The following is a 19,815-nucleotide window of genomic DNA, read 5'->3' as shown; positions in this document are numbered from 1 at the left end:
CAGTCAATGAACAGCTAGGAGATGTACACACAAGAGAGACATGAGGAGGAAACAGTCAGTGAACAGCTAGGAGATGTATACACAAGAGAGGCAGGTGGAGGAAACAGCAGGGTAGTGCAATAGAAATTAAATAGCCAGGTCAATATCCAAATGCTTCTAAATAGGAGACAGACGCCCTGAAATTGTTAACTTTTTAAACCAGTTAGAATCCCTTCCTGTGAATAAATAACCACCCACCCAAAAATCTTTTGTGCGGAACATGTGAAGAGTTCTGTTTAGAATGCTTGGTGGAAGTGCGGGATTGAAATATCTGAAAGGAGCAATCCGCACATTCCGGTAATTAGTAGTTAATGAAGCTCCTCCTCATGGCTGATGAGTTCATAATACTGACATCAGCAGAAGACCCATATTTGCCTCTCGACTACAGAGCTTGCTGAATGGTAAGATGTTGGTCTTTGGACCGTGTGGTTTGCAGTTCATATCCTGCCCTTGCCTTTCCATTCAATTCAATGGGCTGAGAAGCCAACCCATTACAGTAGCTTCTAAAACAATACCACACAAGATGGTAGTTAGAGGTAATTGGAAAGATGTACTGGCATTATTGTCTTTGTTCGATGCAGTTCCAGTGGATGCTCATTGGTTTAAGTGTGCAGGGTCAGTACAGAAAGTACTTTGAGATGGTTCTACTGGGATGATCTTTATACCACTGCTTTCAAATAAACCTGATCTTCTGCAGACCTCATTTCATCATATTGTTACTGTCTTTAGTCATTTAAATGTGTGGGTCAGATCACCGCTGGGGAAAAACACCACCTATTACAAGGTGTTTCTTTTTAGATCAGACACAGTTTTGCTTATTTAAACAGGCACAATATCATTGCAAGTTCCTTTCTATTTCAAATGTTGCTATGATCATTAAATCATTTGCCTAAATGTTTGCTCATTGTGTTTGCTATCCAAAAGAGAGCACACTTCATACCACTGTATTAAGTGTAACCAAATAACGAGAATGAAGTAGTGTTTGACTACAATAACATGTCCTTCCTGTTGTCACACTGCACCTTCAATAACACTTTACTTCTGTAGCTACTGCTGCTACCAAGAGCAGCTCTCAACAATGTAACTGAAAACACCTTTTTGTTCTGTGATTGAGGAAATGTTCTGGATTTTGACATTTCATATTAACTATTAACATACTTTGGTTAATTAAAAATGTATCAATTAGATTCATTTGAATATATTATGTATGCATGTGCTGCAGTAATTACATATCAGAGGCAGCTCCTGAACAGGCACTGCTCATTCTATGATGTTAAAGTGTTTTTTTTTTTTTTTTAACCTGCTATAAAACCAGCATGCTTTTAGTTATTCCTAACGACATTCACAAGTGCAAATCCAGGCAGACCCACAGTGGAATAGGGTTTCCATTCACACTGCTGGGAAAAAAACTGTCCCTGGCTCTAACTGGACAGTGAAACCAACCATCCCAGAGTGGCTTTATATTGGGGTCTTGTGAATGTAGTTATTTATATTGGGGTCTTGTGAATGTATTTCTTTATATTGGGGTCTTGTGAATGTAGTTCTTTATATTGGGGTCTTGTGAATGTATTTCTTTATATTGGGGTCTTGTGAATGTAGTTCTTTATATTGGGGTCTTGTGAATGTAGTTTTTTATATTGGGGTCTTGTGAATGTAGTGCTTTATATTGGGGTCTTGTGAATGTAGTTCTTTATTTTGGGGGCTTGTGAATGTAGTTCTTTATATTGGGGTATTGTGAATGTAGTTCTTTATATTGGGGGCTTGTGAATGTAGTGCTTTCTATTGGGGTCTTGTGAATGTAGTGCTTTATATTGGGGTCTTGTGAATGTATTTCTTTATATTGGGGTATTGTGAATGTAGTTCTTTATATTGGGGTCTTGTGAATGTAGTGCTTTATATTGGTGTCTTGTGAATGTAGTGCTTTATATTGGGGTCTTGTGAATGTAGTTCTTTATATTGGGGGCTTGTGAATGTAGTGCTTAGCTGGATTGGAACCCAGACCCACGGAAGTGCAATGCATGATGGGTGAGTGAATAAGCCCACATCACAACCAACCCCTTTTAAATGTTATATGAAAAATGGAATGTTCATTGCTACCTGGAGAAAACATAATGTGTTATTGCTTTTTTAGGAGGGACACAATGGCAACACCACATGGTGTGATTCAACACTGGTCCCCCCTGCCAGGACTCACAGGCTCAGGCTTTCTGCTAACAGTGCTGTTAAGTGAAGAATGACAGTGCTACTGTTGAACATGACTAATAATAATGAGTACAGCCAGGGCTTTCATTTGGGAGCAGGCTACAATTGGAAATGTTTATTTATCTTATCCTTTTCATTTTGTGAGTGGATTTTGACACTTGCAACTCAAGTGTCCCACATTACCTCTTAGCCTTGACTACCTTGTTCAAGAGAGCAGTCCAGGATCCATCCCAAGAATCCTTGTCCTGTTTCACAGACTGCCTTCTACAGTTTTTGTGATTTTTGTGTTTTTTTTTTCTTCTGATGTGGCCCACCAGTCAACTAGGATTTGACCCTGACCACCAGAACTAATTTAACATCTAATTCTGTACGCCTGCAACATCCCCTGATAACTGGATAGTAATTTCCTCACAGCAGTGTTTAATGCCTCCCTCGGTTTCTCTGTTTGGAAACCATTCTGTTTAACACCGGCTGTCATATAGGCACAGAAGTCTGTTATCTCCAGCAAAAACAACTGCTATGCGGCTCCTAACCTTGCTGCTAAACGAGCCATCAAATTAAAGAGTATTGAAGAGCAGACTCAGCCTTCTGTTTGTTTGTGAAAGCTTGGAGCGATCGGGTAAGCTCACTGCAGCAATAATACCTGGTAAGGCCTTACAGGTATAACGGTGAAACAGTATCATGTTAGCTCTCATGTATACATACTGAAAATGAGACCAGTTTTGTGAAAAGTGTATCGCAAAGGAGTACTGAAAGGAGTGCTAACCAATACTTAAAATCAATTGTCTTAAATCTTATTATCATTAGCAACATTGTCACTGACACTCCTTTAAAGGAGTGCTAACCAGTGCTTTTCAAATCTGCTTTCTCCTTACTAGTGAGCTTCTTGGGGAATTCATTGCACTCCAGGATCTTCTTTATCTGTGGTCCGACGAAGACACCGGCTTTGACCTTTGCCTCAGACAGCTTAGGGAAGAAGTCTTGAAGGTACTTGAAGGCTGCCAATTCCTTATCTAGAGCTCTGACAAATTGTTTCATAAAGCCCAATTTGATGTGTAGTGGTGGCATCAGCACCTTCCGGGGGTCCACCAGTGGCTCCCACTTGACGTTGTTCCTCCCCACAGAGAACTCGGTCCGCTGTGGCCAGTCCCGCCTGTGGTAGTGCGCCTTGGTGTCCCTGCTGTCCCAAAGGCAAAGATAGCAGGGAAACTTGGTAAAACCACCTTGGAGACTGTGGCAAAGTGGTAATGACGTGCAGGTGAGTGCAGTGCAGAATAATCACACAGACAAACGTTGATACAGGTGCAAGGGTGTTTATTTAAATTAATAAATGTCCAGAGCCTCAAGGCAAAACCTGTAAATAATAATGGTGCTGGAAGTGATACAGCGGCGTATATCACTTCTCGTTATAATCCTACGGGTTTGACCCGCAACCCCAAAGTCCCGTTCCGACACCCACACTAAACACAAACACAAAGACAGTGCGTGATTCAAGTGCTAAAAGGTGCAAAACAACAGACAGTTCCAGTAGTGAAAAGGTGAGTGGTGAAGTCCGGGTTTGTCGCTGGCCTGCGGCTGCAGCTCCGGATCGTGCTCAGTAATCTTTAGTGAAACAACACACAAGACACACAGTGTTAGGACACAGACACAAAACACTCACGGTCGATTTCACAAACGGGCTCCTTCTTGGTCATATAATTTAACCATATGCAAAGGAACAGATCACTCAAGCCATGCCCCCTGTTTATACCCTCGCCCATGACCCCGAGGTTAACGAGCGCATCCGCTCCTCCAGTCCTCGGATGCCACGCCGCTTACCGTCTGGGTCACTGAGCTCGGGTGCCATGGCTCCGCCCCCTTCCGAACTGACCGACTTCCATCTACCCTACGGAATAAATTGTCGTGCCATTTCATTAAGGGTACTCTGTTCCTCGTATACCGTGCTCTCACAGGTCGAGAGGGAGATCTAACACTAAGACTCATTCGATCTCTGTCACATATCCCACCGCTCAGAGTGGAGCCGAAGGAACACTCGGCTAAACCTACCTTTCCCATTACTCCCCCCTCCCGGGAAAAATAATCCGCATTTTGGTGGTCTTTCCCTGCACGGTGTACCATATGGTACATGAAGGGCTGCAATGCCAGATACCACCGAGTTATCCGGGCATTGCTGTCCTTCATTGTGCTTAACCACTTGAGTGGGGCGTGGTCAGTGACAAGATCAAATGAGTGTCCCAGCAGGTAGTATCTTAAAGAGTGAGTAGCCCATTTCATGGCCAAACACTCTTTTTCGACGACGGAGTAGTTGCGCTCCCGAGGGAGCATTTTTTTACTTATGTACAAAACAGGGTGTTCTACTCCGCCTACCATTTGAGACAGGACTGCACCCAAACCGACATCCGAAGCATCGGTGTGGAGGATGAATCTCTTAGTGAAGTCTGGAGTGATGAGAGCAGGGGCCTGGCAAAGTCTCTGCTTAACAGTATTAAACACCCCCTGACATTCTTCTGACCATTTAATTAAATTTGGTGCGCTCTTTTTGGTGAGGTCAACTAAGGGATTAACCACTGTGGCATACTCGGGGATAAAGCGGCGGTAATAACCGGCTAACCCCAGTAGCGACCGCACTTGAGCCTTGGTTTTGGGGATTGCCGCGTCTACCAAGGCCTGGACCTTGGAGACAACGGGTTTCACCCTGCCATTCCCCATTACAAATCCCAAATATTGTGTTTCTCTTTTGGCAAACGCACATTTTCGCAAGTTAGCTGTCAGCCGGGCTGCCCTTAGAGACTGAAGGACGGCTGTGATCCTAGCCAAATGCTCTCGCCAGGTGGAGCTGTAAATGACCACATCATCAATATACGCTGCCGCATATTCACGATGTGGGTGTAAAACCTGGTCCATCAGTCTCTGGAAGGCAGCAGGCGCACCATCTAACCCAAACGGCATGGTTGTAAAATGAAACAGCCCCTCTGGTGTTGAAAATGCGGTTTTCTCTCTAGACCTACGAGTTAACGGGATCTGCCAATATCCTTTCGTCAGATCCAGAGTGGAGATGAACCTCGCCGTCCCCAGTCTATCTAGGAGTTCGTCGACCCGAGGCATGGGATACGCATCAAACTTGGCAATAGCGTTTACCTTGCGGAAATCAACGCAGAAGCGGTTGGTGCCGTCCTTTTTGGCCACTATCACAATTGGACTGCACCACTCGCTCCTGGAAGGCTCAATCACCCCAAGTTCGAGCATGTCCCATACCTCTTTGCGAACGCCACTCCGTTGACTTTCCGGGACCGGGTAAGGTCTCTCTCGCACTGTGACACCTGGGGGAGAGATAATGTCATATTCAGCGAGGTTAGTTCTACCGGGCGTGTTAGAAAAAACATCACTAAATTCCTCAATTAACCTGCGTAGTTCACGTTGCTGATCAGGAAGTAACTGTTCCCCCATCGAAATGTTCTTTGTGCTAGAGGGTTCTAGCTCGGGCCCTAAATCATCCTCTATATTGCCTGGGGCTATAAATAACACCTCTCTTGCCTGCCAGGGCTTTAATAAATTTATGTGATAAATTTCTTTTTTGTTACGGCGATCGGGCTGTTTAATTTCGTAATTCACCTTTCCTATAGCCCGAATCACCTCATATGGCCCTTGCCATTTAGCACATAGTTTGGATTCCGCTGAGGGAAGTAGCAGCATTACCTTGTCTCCAGGTCGAAAAGTTCGGATTAATGCATTTTGATTGTAATGCTGCTGTTGTCGATGCTGAGCCGATCTGAGATTGTCTTGGGCCAAACGACCGACCAAATCTAGGCGATCTCTCAGTAGGAGCACATGCTGCACTACATTTTTGGACGAGCCTTTGTGCTCCTCCCACCCCTCTCTCAACAGATCGAGAATGCCGCGAGGCTGTCGGCCATACAAGAGCTCGAAGGGGGAGAACCCTGTCGAACTCTGCGGCACCTCTCTCACTGCAAAAAGGAGGTAGGGAAGAAGCGATGCCCAATGTTTTTGCTCCTGATTCACAAATCGTCTCAGCATCGCCTTTAGAGTCTGATTAAAACGTTCCACCAAACCGTCCGTCTGTGGATGGTAAACCGACGTTCTGATGGGACGTATTTTTAGTAATTTATATACCTGCTGTAGCGTATTTGACAAGAAATTAGTTCCATGATCAGTCAATATCTCGTTGGGGATCCCTACTCTTGCCATAATCTGCACTAGTTCTTTGGCTATCGCAGCAGCACTAGTGGACCTCAATGGAACTGCCTCTGGGTATCGCGTTGCGTAATCTACCACCACTAATATATGCGTATACCCGGAGTCAGAAGGTAGCAAAGGGCCGACTATGTCCACTGCGATGCGTTCAAAGGGGGTGGAAATAATCGGCAGTGGGACCAAAGGGGCGGGGCGCACTCGACCCGGCGCTACTCTCTGGCAGTCTGGGCATGTGGCTACATATTTCGACACTTCCTTATAAAGACCTGGCCAAAAGAATCGAGCCAATATCCGTTCCCTTGTCTTGTCAACTCCGAGGTGCCCCGCAAAAGGGATATCATGCGCCAGCCTCATGACCTCCAGCCGACAAGACGGGGGGACCAATAATTGTGTTACAGGATGTCCTGTGCCCGCGGCCAGGTTTACCCTATATAGTAATTGCCCCTTGATAATGAAGTGTGGAAATACTAGTGCCCCAGCGCCTTCAACATCCTTACCTTCAATGGACCGGACCTGTCCCCGAATGTGCACCAGTGATGGGTCATTGTCCTGCTCCCACACTAGGTTCACATTCGAGTGCCACATGTCCGGTATATTGAGCGGGGCGGGAGTAACATCTGCCCTTGATGGCCCAGTAACCTCGCCCTCTCGGTCACACTGCGTTCCGACCCCCTTTGACTGACGTTTTTCACCGTTATAACAGGCTCCCACCAGCCCCCAGCCTTGTCTCATTAACGCTCCCTCCCATTTCCGCAGCCTTCTCTCTTTGTTTGTTTTTTTCGGCCGGAACAGGGAAGAGAACATTTCTGCTTGAAAGGGAAAAACATTACCAATCATTTCCCCTTCTACTTTTTCTGCCACATTTGCGTGTATGGCCGGGACTGCCCAGAATAATGGGATGTGGTAACCTTTCCGCTACCCCAACTACCAGGGAACGTTTCATCGGACCGACCGATAAATATGCTTTTACTGTGGGGTATGTTGCCGTGTCTCCATGGATACAGGAGATCGCCACCTGACCTTGTGGCTGCCACACCATACCGCCTAAGAGAGATGCTCTAATTAAGGTCTGACCACACCCTGTGTCCACTAATGCATGGGTTTTCACATTTCCAAAAATCACCTTAACAATACAAGGCCCCTCCCGACCATTTTTCCCTCGCTCACCCGCTTCAGATGCCAGATTACAGACGGCCACGTCACACTCCATCGCAGATGGGCATGACCTAGCCTGATGTCCCGGCTGGCGGCACCTAAAACAGGTAGGGGGAAAGGAGGGCACAGTGTTAAATGGTCTGTCCCGCTGCTGGTATGGCAACGGGGCAGGGGCAGCACCTCTACCCCCGCTGGGGGCCGACCTTGGTCTCCATGAAGAGGAGGCAAGGTCGCCCATTGGGGTTGGTGCTCTCGGAGGTCGTTGAACCGGTCCTGGTGGTGGGGTTGGTGGAGCAGAGAGAGGAGGTGGGGCTCGGCCGCTCCGTTGAGATAGCGGGGTGAGTAGCCCGGTCTGGGCGGATACCAGGGAGTCCTCGAAGTCCTCAGCGAGCTTGACTGCCTGTTCCAGGGTGTCTGGGTTGTGGCGCCGTATCCATCCTTGGGTCTCGGCGCCGACCACATGACAAAACTGCTCAATGACGATGGCCTCCCCCATCTGGGCAGTTGTTTTTAGCGCCGGGGTGAGCCAGTGTATCATGTGGTCACAGAGCTTCTGCGCGACCACCCTGGGGCGTACGTTCGGGGACCTCCTGTACTCCCTGAACCTCACTCGGTGCGTTTCCTCCGTAATGTTAAGACGGCGGAGAATAGCCAGCTTTACCAGGTCATATTGAGCGGCGTCGTCATCCCCCATCGCCTGGTAGGCTGCCTGCGCTTCCCCAATCAGGCAGGGTCCCAGCTGGCTTGCCCAGAACTGTCGGGGCCATGACGCGGTGGTAGCCAGCCGCTCAAATGCCACCAGGTATGCTTCTGGATCATCATCCGCCGTCATTTTATGCGTCCTGGCTTTGGGCGCTATGAAGCCGCGTTCTGCTGATGCTGTGGGAGGTATTGCCAGCCCGACCCTCTCGATCAGCGCAGTGTACCTCTCCTCTCTCCGTCTTTCCTCCACCTCCCGTCTGCTGTCCAGCTGCTCCAGCAGCGCCGACAGTGTTGCGTAGTCCATCCTTACTTCTGACAACCACGTGTGGCAAAGTGGTAATGACGTGCAGGTGAGTGCAGTGCAGAATAATCACACAGACAAACGTTGATACAGGTGCAAGGGTGTTTATTTAAATTAATAAATGTCCAGAGCCTCAAGGCAAAACCTGTAAATAATAATGGTGCTGGAAGTGATACAGCGGCGTATATCACTTCTCGTTATAATCCTACGGGTTTGACCCGCAACCCCAAAGTCCCGTTCCGACACCCACACTAAACACAAACACAAAGACAGTGCGTGATTCAAGTGCTAAAAGGTGCAAAACAACAGACAGTTCCAGTAGTGAAAAGGTGAGTGGTGAAGTCCGGGTTTGTCGCCTGCAACATCCCCTGATAACTGGATAGTAATTTCCTCACAGCAGTGTTTAATGCCTCCCTCGGTTTCTCTGTTTGGAAACCATTCTGTTTAACACCGGCTGTCATATAGGCACAGAAGTCTGTTATCTCCAGCAAAAACAACTGCTATGCGGCTCCTAACCTTGCTGCTAAACGAGCCATCAAATTAAAGAGTATTGAAGAGCAGACTCAGCCTTCTGTTTGTTTGTGAAAGCTTGGAGCGATCGGGTAAGCTCACTGCAGCAATAATACCTGGTAAGGCCTTACAGGTATAACGGTGAAACAGTATCATGTTAGCTCTCATGTATACATACTGAAAATGAGACCAGTTTTGTGAAAAGTGTATCGCAAAGGAGTACTGAAAGGAGTGCTAACCAATACTTAAAATCAATTGTCTTAAATCTTATTATCATTAGCAACATTGTCACTGACACTCCTTTAAAGGAGTGCTAACCAGTGCTTTTCAAATCTGCTTTCTCCTTACTAGTGAGCTTCTTGGGGAATTCATTGCACTCCAGGATCTTCTTTATCTGTGGTCCGACGAAGACACCGGCTTTGACCTTTGCCTCAGACAGCTTAGGGAAGAAGTCTTGAAGGTACTTGAAGGCTGCCAATTCCTTATCTAGAGCTCTGACAAATTGTTTCATAAAGCCCAATTTGATGTGTAGTGGTGGCATCAGCACCTTCCGGGGGTCCACCAGTGGCTCCCACTTGACGTTGTTCCTCCCCACAGAGAACTCGGTCCGCTGTGGCCAGTCCCGCCTGTGGTAGTGCGCCTTGGTGTCCCTGCTGTCCCAAAGGCAAAGATAGCAGGGAAACTTGGTAAAACCACCTTGGAGACTGTGGCAAAGTGGTAATGACGTGCAGGTGAGTGCAGTGCAGAATAATCACACAGACAAACGTTGATACAGGTGCAAGGGTGTTTATTTAAATTAATAAATGTCCAGAGCCTCAAGGCAAAACCTGTAAATAATAATGGTGCTGGAAGTGATACAGCGGCGTATATCACTTCTCGTTATAATCCTACGGGTTTGACCCGCAACCCCAAAGTCCCGTTCCGACACCCACACTAAACACAAACACAAAGACAGTGCGTGATTCAAGTGCTAAAAGGTGCAAAACAACAGACAGTTCCAGTAGTGAAAAGGTGAGTGGTGAAGTCCGGGTTTGTCGCTGGCCTGCGGCTGCAGCTCCGGATCGTGCTCAGTAATCTTTAGTGAAACAACACACAAGACACACAGTGTTAGGACACAGACACAAAACACTCACGGTCGATTTCACAAACGGGCTCCTTCTTGGTCATATAATTTAACCATATGCAAAGGAACAGATCACTCAAGCCATGCCCCCTATTTATACCCTCGCCCATGACCCCGAGGTTAACGAGCGCATCCGCTCCTCCAGTCCTCGGATGCCACGCCGCTTACCGTCTGGGTCACTGAGCTCGGGTGCCATGGCTCCGCCCCCTTCCGAACTGACCGACTTCCATCTACCCTACGGAATAAATTGTCGTGCCATTTCATTAAGGGTACTCTGTTCCTCGTATACCGTGCTCTCACAGGTCGAGAGGGAGATCTAACACTAAGACTCATTCGATCTCTGTCACAGAGACCCATCAGGAATGCCACCATTTTGAAGTTTCCTATGACCTCCCAGCCGTACTCATCATACTTCAAGGCGTCCAGCAAGGTCTTGATGCTGTTGTAATCCTCTTTGAGGTGCACCGAGTGAGCCAGGGGAAGAGACGGGTACTTGTTACCATTATGGAGCAGCACGGCTTTGAGGCTCCTGGATGAGCTGTCAATGAAGAGGCGCCACTCATTCTGGTTACAGGCGATTCCGATTGCCTCGAACAGACTGGTCACATTGTGGCAGAAGCAGAGCCCACCTTGACGGGTGAAGAAGCTGGAAAAAGGTTGGTGACACTTCCTCTGATCTGCGACTTGCACACTTTCATCCAACAAGTTCCACTGCTTGAGCCTAGACGTCAAAAGCTCGGCATTGGACTTGGTGAGACCAAGATCTCTAATCAAGTCGTTGAGGTCTTTTTGGTTGGGGTAGTATGGGTTTCTCTCCCTCAGCTCCACCTCTGAAATTGTCATCTGGATCTACAACGTCTTCCTCGCTCTCTGACTTGCTGCTCTTTTCTAAAGACGGCTGCTCTCTCTCCGGAGGAGTGGGTACGGGGAGCTCATGGCAGTGTGGCACCGGGGCGATGGATGAAGGAAGGTCCGGATACGTGATAGCAGGTGCATTCTTGCCAGTCCGACGTTTGGAAGGGTCCACCATGCAGAAGTAGCAGTTGCTTGAGTGGTCAGTGGGTTCCCGCCAAATTCTTGGGATAGCGAACTTCATGGCTCTCTTTTCCCCTCTGTACCATCCTACAAAAATACATTTATTTCACCCATGACTAATGTGTAAGAGATTCTCGCAACATTTTTCATATATGATATATTTTTTCAATAATATTGAAAATGGTAAAACATTTTAAAATTAAAAACTTTTACAATTTTAAAAATTAACAAATTTTATAACATAAAATTCCGAGCAACAATTGCCCGTCTTACCTTCCAGAGTTTTTTTGCAGTGCTCGCAGGTGAAATGAGGTGCCCAGGGTTTGTCTTGATCCCCGACAGGCATGCCGAAATATGCCTTGTAGGCCTCACACATCTTAGCAGATGCTTCCACGGAGTACTTTTTCGCTCTTGTCTTGATAAATTGGCCGCAGACATAGCAAAATGCGTCTGCCGGATGCCTGCAGCCTCTTGATGCCATCTCAGAAAAATGCAGATATGTATCCACTTAGGCAGCTGGAACTAAACTGAACTGGTGGGCTTAAGGCCCCTGTATTTATACTACTATTTATATTACTGGAAAGTTCTAGAAAGTTCTAGAAGTTACTCCAAGTTTACTCAGCACTGAATCTATCTGGAATGTTCTGGAAAATAGGTAAATTTCAAAATATCACTGTCCTGGTCACAAAAGCAAAGTTTGTGGGGAATAATAGCCATTTTCTATACTTTTGAGGCATAAGCAATTAGGAAATAACACTTACTACCCAGGAACCAAAAAAAAATAAAAAATTGTTACACAGTGTATTTGATTGTATAGCTTGCTGCTTCTTCTGCTAAGGGTTTGGGCCAAAATATATACCGTCCCTCCCTATCTCTGTCTCAGTACTTTTTCCTATCAGCTGCGGAACTAACAACACTTTTTGGTTCCTTCGAAGGCTCTCCTGTTTCTTCTCAATGCTTAGATTGAGTGAGTAGAAGAGATAGCATGTCTTCCAATAATAACCCTGTGCCAATGCTGTGTTCAGATAACTGTTAACACCTGTCTGCTTTCGATGAAATCTGTGTAATGGCTGCCTGTGACTGCGGTCCAAACAGCTCTCTGGTACCACACTAAAGAATGCATTACAAGTCCATGCAATGAAAACATCTGAGTTGTCTTTTTAACTTTTGAAACAAATTATTTAATGAACGTGTTTTGTATCTGTCCTATTTGTACTGTGTTGTTGTTCAAAAGATAAAAGCAACAAAATAAACTGTAATATCAATTTATTTCAATAAGTTTTACAAACACTGGGAGATGCCCTGATTAAAGTTGCTTTACTATACCTCTCTTAGCTTTACAATGCTTACACATGCATTACCATGCTTTCACTATGCTTTATAACACTTTACTTTGATTTTGCATTGGTAAACTTTGATAAGGGGCTTGCAGTGAATAAATGTCTGCCAGAATATTCAACTAGTGCCCCTGCCTGACACCAGGGGGCACTGTTCTGCTAGTGAAGCACTGCTCTTTACAGTACGTGCTCATCAGAAAGGATCAAGCGCTCCACAGGTGAGGGTCATTAGTGTTGACTGGGCTAATTTACCATTCCAAGTGAAGCAAGTGAAGAAACAGCTGTTTCTTCAGAGTTTAAGAAAAGCAGCAATCACCACAACCCCAAGCAGCTGTTTCTTCACTTCACTTTGATTGGTAAATGAGCCTACTCAACACCAAGGACCCTCACTATGAATAATTGAATAATCGGTGTGTGCAGCACTAAAACGCACTGCATTGTTTTATTGTTTTGGCATGGTGCAGGTTTGAATCTGCTTTGATGAAAACTGAATCGGTAGCAGCTTCCCTTAAACCAAATCACTGCAAACAAAATGTAATTCTGTATGGGATTAGGCAAGATGCAGGCACTGAGAAATAGCGACAACATATCGAGGATCCAGGGAGTCTCAAAACGTGTATTCCAGAACAGCACTTCTCACATACATCATAAAACAATTATCAGGTTAATTTGTGTCTTTATTTTACCAAACTGCAAATATTTTCATTGTTTTCTTCCTATCTTGGGAATTGTGTGATGGTGTTTTTTTCTCTCTAACCTGTCATGGAAACAAGCCTGTCTCAGGCTTTATATAAACTGTGCAATAATTAACTGCAATAGTACATAATAAGTCAATTTAATGTAATCATCTCTGTTTCACAGCAATAACTAGAGTTGATGTTTTCTGGAAACTACAAAAGCGACAGAGGTGTTTTCACACATGAATCTGCATTTCACAAACCTGTAACTTATGCGTTGTTTCCAATCTATGTTGATCCTTTCATTTTCTTTTGACAGAGAGAGTGTTTGTGGAAGCAGGGAGCTCCATTGTGATGTCATGTACACCAGCGCCCATGGACGGGGTATGTTTCTGTTCATAATGACGTTTGTGCTTGGCTGTTTCTTGGTAAGCAATGCATTATGCATTGGTGGGTAATGTCCACCTTTCTGAAGTCTACAGTCACGTGGCAACATGAAGAGTTTTGTCATGTGTCACCAAGCAAGCTGCTCTATTTCTAAACTGCAAGCCCGCCTTCTGGATCACACATGTCTTATACACTGATTGTGTTTTAAGAGTTCCTGGAGAAACCTGTTTTATTTATTTCATCAAAGCATTCTCGTTTTTTTAGTTTTAGCTCTATTTCTGAAGATATGCCTTTTTTAAATAACATGATTTCCCAATCATATTATTTAATTGAAGCATAAGTATCAAGTACAGTGTAGTTAATGTGCCTGTATTTTAAAGTGTATCACACGTTCTTCAGTTATACCAAGTGAGAAGATTGTGTTTTCAGCCAGTTTTAAAATGTAGCAGAGTAGGGAGAGTTCTCTCTGTAGAAACACACTCCTGTGCACCAGTGCAAATCACACTGATCTATAATTTACATTCACTGGGCAGCAGGTACAGATAGGCCCTCGGACAAAGCCCTAATTACAGCCAAGTCTATCAGCTGGTGACATTTTAATAAAGACAACAGCCCAATGGGGGATGACCTGACCTTTATCCTGAGACAAGGTTTAATGATGGTCCTAAAGCTGAGATACTGTAACACAGCACACAGACTGTAGGGAGCCTTTAATAGTGAAGTTGGCTGTGTCTTAATTCAACCCCCCATACTATCATGAGTACATACAGGAGCTGTGTGAAGATGCAACACAGACCATACCTGGATTTAGAGGGAAAGTACTACAGTAGGTTTTAGTGTAAAAAAAAACAAAAAAAACTTTGTTTAAAAGTCTGGGTTCTTGTAAGAAAATCCGCTAAAGTCTGGCGAAATATCGTTCATATCGAGGCGCACTTTTGACAGATTTAACCTAAACCTTCATTATTTATTTTTTATGTGTAGTTGTAACGGATGTGCAATGGATGTATTGTTTATTTTTTTGAATGTAATAAGATTGAGTTTTATTGTGTGATTTTTATTATTTTTACTGTTGCACTGTCCCTTTAAACCTCAGGGAGACTATTGGTCTCCATAGTAATTGCAGTGCTAATTCGTAATGGGGCCAGCTGTATAAAAACAGGTGGGGTTAATCAGCGGGAGAGGGACCGGGTTTGAGAGATTTGTGAGCTGAGAGCACGGGTCGGGGAACTACTGTTTGGTAAGGATTGTAACTTTTCAAGTGTAATACTGAGGCGCTGTGAATTGGCTGAAGCGCTAGAAGTTAATGGTAAACTACGAGTATTCATATTGAATAGTTTGGTCCGCTCTGTATTGGAGTGGTTTCAGTGAAGTATCCCCCGTGCTCTTAGACGTCGGTCGCAATTGTATGGGGTTGATTACAAAAGAGAATGTGCATTGTCTGTATTCTGAGTTGGTAATTACGATCCTGTGAATTTTGATGTAATATTTGAGCGCTGCATACAAACTTTTTTTCTTAACTTTTGATTGCACACCTGCACTTTATCCACCTGTGTATTAACTAAAATAGCGGCTATTGGAGGGTTTAAGCATTAGGCATTTTTTAGGTTGCATGATGTTTTCTGTTTTTCTATGAAAATAACTGATTATTAGTTTTTTTTTAAAGTGTGTTATTTAAGGTTTGTTTTATTGTTTGGAATTGTGTTTGTGGAAACCACTATTTGCTTTGAAGGCTGTTATTTAAAAGTGTTATTGTGCTGTGAATTATTATCTTTTTATTTAGAAGTGTTGGTGTGACATGACTTAGTTTAAAGTATCCTAGTGCTTAGGGTCTGATGGGATCGCTCTTGGTTAAAAATCTGCTGCTATAGTTTAAAGGTTGCTGCTATCAAATCTGCTGCTATAGATAAAAGCTGTGATATTTTGTTTAAATAAAATTCTTTTTGTTTTTATACCTTGTTGTCCTCACTTTACACACTGTGCTGTCTTGATTTTTAAAGAACCTATTATTTATTTGGAGTTATATTGGCTTCAAATTGGTGTAGTCATTAATTCTACTTAATTGGTTATTTAAGATAGTCAGTTTAATTATAGGGATAACCGAGGGGGTTATCCTTGGTTAACTATTGAACGGTGTTTTGGAGGGGGGGGGTGCTACATACTCCTGTGAGCTAAGATGGCTGCCCAGGACAAAAACTACATTTCCCAGCAGGCTGCACTCAGCCTAGCTGGCCAGCAATTTAGCTGGGATTTAGTTCACCTGATGCTAATCAGGCCAGGTATTTAAGGGCACTGCAACGGTCTCTCTTTGTCTGTGCTCAGGAGGCATGTATGTGTGTGGAGACCTGACTGTGTGTGGAGACCTGACTGTGTGTGGAGACCTGACTACTGTTGTTAAAGAAGGTACGATATTGTGTTTGTGTTCAAGAAGTGTGTTTTGTGGTACCGGTAAGCAGCTTATCTGCCTGGTTATAGTTAGGAACCTTTTTTGTTAAATATAGTTATAGCTCTGCGACAGAGCTAGCCTTTTATTTCGTGTTTTGTTTTGTTAGTTTGTTAATAAAATTGCACATTAGTGTTTAAACCTGCTATCTCTGCCTCTGGGTCTTTGCATTGCAGTCTAAAAGCCTCTGCACCTACGCTATCCTGTCACAGTGCGCCTATTTTTTTTTTTACTTGGGCACACGTGGATTTTGCATTTATTTAGCAACAGATGTCATTCAAAGTGGATTAATTTAGTATTATACATTTCTTTTAATAAATAATACTGCATTAACAGTGTGTTTTCTAATGCGACACCATGCTAAATGTCAAGCTGAATCCTGGAACCTGCAATAACAGCACACTAGTGCACCCACACTCTGTATCCACACACACACACGGGATCAGGAGAGGGGGCAATCTATAACAAACCTAAGGTGATTCAAAAAGTATTGGCTCAATAAGGCATCTGTATGTACATTTCATTGTGCTTTGTATTAAGCACAACGCACACTAAATCATTTCACTGTGCCCCTGCTGTGAGATTGTTATAATCATTTCACTTGCAGTACTCCTATCCTACTCAATTAGTTTTAGCTGCTATTTTAAACCTCCTCTCGATAAAACAAGGTATTATAACATCGGAACTTGAAGCTCAACGAGAACAATTAGTCACACGGTGCTGAAGTTCCAGCAACTACGTGAGAACGTTAACTCCTGTCACTGTATACATATGGGGGGGGGGGGGGGGGCCTTCATGTGTCATTAGCACCATTTGTTTTTAAAAACTAGGATAATCGCCCAAGTAAAAATCCCAGCAACTGCTTGAGAGCTTGCAGACCACAGCCCTCCCGAGAGCGTAACCAGGCAGGAGGGTGTAAACAAGTACGCTGTGTAACACACAAGAGGTCTATTTAACACAGAACACAGAGATGGACAAATCCCACTGGTCTTTACTGAGCCTCACTGTATACAACATGTAGAAGGGTTATACATGCTGTGGATCTGAGATCCTCCACTGTGTGGGTCATTAAAACAGATCTGGTGTTTGTCTTCATCTGTAAGCCTTTTTATAAAAAATTAAAACTGTTGTCTTTCTATGCTAAAGAGCTAAATCAAATAGTGAACAGAGAGTTGATGTCAACTAATAACAGCTAAAATAGCATTTTGATGAACAGCGCAAATCATCTTTACTAATAGAATTAGTGACGGGAAATTCTCCTCGTTAAAGATTTGTCTTTCACCAAACGTGGTTGCTCTCTCCGACTGTCACAAGACAACAGCCGCTAATGAAATTGTTCAGTTCAACCCATTCATGCCTACATTTTTTCAAATTAAGTTTCCCTTGGCGTACTTGTGCCTCAGCTAGGGGATTACACCAACAGGATTAGTCATATGAAGGTACAGTGCATGTAGCTAACATCATCCTTTCACAAACCCTGCCTGTCATGCACTTTCATTCACTATATGGGTCTCACATGTGTACTTTTGAAACATGTACTTTCATTTTAGAACATGAAATCCAGCCCTACACAAAGTAAAAGAGAGGGTTCAGTTTACTTGTCTTGCCTTCCAGGAAATACTTGACGGTTTCACTTCGGTCATTTAAATACGTGACGGTTTCACTTTGGTCCTTTCATTTCAGCCGTGTTTTTCTTTGGGGTCAAAGCATCTGACTGGCCCCAAAGCTTGTCAGTCATTAGGGGAAGCAGCTGTTTGCTGACTGACGCAAAAAAAAGGGCTCTGTAGGAGTGGGGCCCATTTCACTTTCAGGTGAAATGACCAGGACTGTGTAAGACCATACACGTTTGCTAAAATCTCAAAATGACACATTTGAGACATAGTGAACAGATGTGAATTGTGTGGAAAATGGAAAGGAATTATTTTGCCAGCTGCAATCGTTATACAGGGCAGCAGGATTTAGACAAGTCTTTGAATTTGTATTCACTGTTACTTTATTTCCTGCGACCTCCAGTGTTGTGCATGACGTACAGCAGCTTTCTCGTTTCATGGTGCTCTTGTAATATGGGAAAGAATCCTTACCGTCAGCAATGAAGTGCTCAGGCACGTGCAGAGTAACCTTCACAGTGAGGGGGCAGGGCAGCTGACTCCCGTACACCACCGCCAGCACACAGCTACTCACTGCCAGCAATGTCAGGGTGTTCTTATTCACAGGACTTCTGGGAGAACCTGGCAGACAACAAAGCAGAGCAGGAATCAGCAGCCAATAGAAGCTGGTGTTTGACTGCTCTTACGCATATATTATCACTGGTCCCCAATCTTTTCTTGTGCTGAAGTCAATATGACTTGGTCTACCTGAATGTGGAGATTCACCTGAAGTAACAAAGTCAAAAAGATCTGCAGCAGACCTACAGTATATGGACCAGTTGTAACGTATTTAAAAGTAATCATTTCTTAGAAAATAGATTTTACAGCCATGGCTGCCACTCCTTTAGAGGGACACTATTCACGTACCAAAGAATGCTTACATCACAAATACTAGTGTCTTAACTTTAATGTAGTGCTTTTCATGATGGTTGTGTTTTTAAGCCTGTCAAAGTCTGATAGCAAAGCCCAACTAACAACAGAATAGATACAGTAGACAGTCAGATACAGGCAGAAAGAGAGAACCTGTTTACTGCATACCTGGGTCAAGCATTTTACACAGTGCCACATGACTGCTTTGGGAAAAAAGAGAGACTTAAATGCACTGATGAGAGACAACTTCATCAAGCTTCTCCTCGACAGCTGTGTGATACACGTAAACAAAACACAATGTGCTGCAAATGTACTTCAAGATGATTGGAGTAGAGGCTTTCTAACAGCCAATTGCACTTCAAGATGACTGTGGAGTAGAGGTCACTCTTGAAATCAGGACTTAAAGGATGTTTTGCAGTAAGAATATCTCTGTTAAGAAAGGGGAACAAGACTAAAAGGCTAAAATATGCACAAGAACACGAAATTGGACCAATTTCATAAGAAATTTAGACTATGGAACAATGGTCAAAGGTGCTTTGGACTTCTGATGGATGGACTGCGACACCTGTGCCTTCTGCCAGTTTTGTTGTCAATTCAACGCTTGTCTTCTTTCTTAAGGATATTATCTTCAAGTATTGCTCATCCTTGTTAGGCAGCTTTTTGGGTCTTCCAGTCCTGGGTTTGTCAATTACAGATGATGTTTCTCTGTGCTTGTTGATTATGCTTCGGATACCACACCTTGAAAATCAAGTGATGTGAGCTATTTCACTCAATGTTTTTCCTTCTTTATGCAAGTCAAGGTTGTTATAATAGTAGAAAACACTAGTGGAGGCTTTGAGTAAATTGTTGATACTCATAATGCTTCAGAGTAGAAAAATGCAACATGTCTAAGACTTTTGCACAGGATTGTATGTATATATACTGTATATATATATATATATATATATATATATATATATATATATATATATATATATATATATATATATATATATATATAGAGTAAACATGGACTGGAGAGGAGGGCCATAATGCAAAATGATTGCCCCGAGGGAAGACTATTGTTACTGACAGGGAGCTTTAATGCCTGAAGCCACAGGCTTAGGCATTGCACCCTGGAGGTAACAATAGTCTTCCCGAGGGGCATTTCATTTTCCACTGTGAGCTGAGTCTGCAGTA

At 43.9% G+C, this 19,815-nt stretch overlaps 1 protein-coding gene across 2 annotated transcripts in view; it reads right to left on the bottom strand.

The window, feature by feature from the left end:
- Positions 1 to 19,815, bottom strand: part of LOC117422289 (astrotactin-2-like) — a 643,010-nt gene that overhangs the window by 375,967 nt on the left and 247,228 nt on the right. For both annotated transcript variants that reach the window (XR_009307362.1, XM_058987183.1), the window contains exon 5: positions 18,202 to 18,348. Coding sequence is in view for 1 of the 2 variants with exons in the window: in XM_058987183.1 (XP_058843166.1) it covers positions 18,202 to 18,348 (147 nt within the window). In the remaining variant the exon portion in view is untranslated. The remainder of the gene's footprint in view (positions 1 to 18,201; positions 18,349 to 19,815) is intronic.

Source organism: Acipenser ruthenus, chromosome 15, assembly GCF_902713425.1.
Source record: "Acipenser ruthenus chromosome 15, fAciRut3.2 maternal haplotype, whole genome shotgun sequence".
Lineage (NCBI taxonomy): Eukaryota > Metazoa > Chordata > Actinopteri > Acipenseriformes > Acipenseridae > Acipenser > Acipenser ruthenus.
This window is presented reverse-complemented; position numbering and strand designations above follow the sequence as displayed.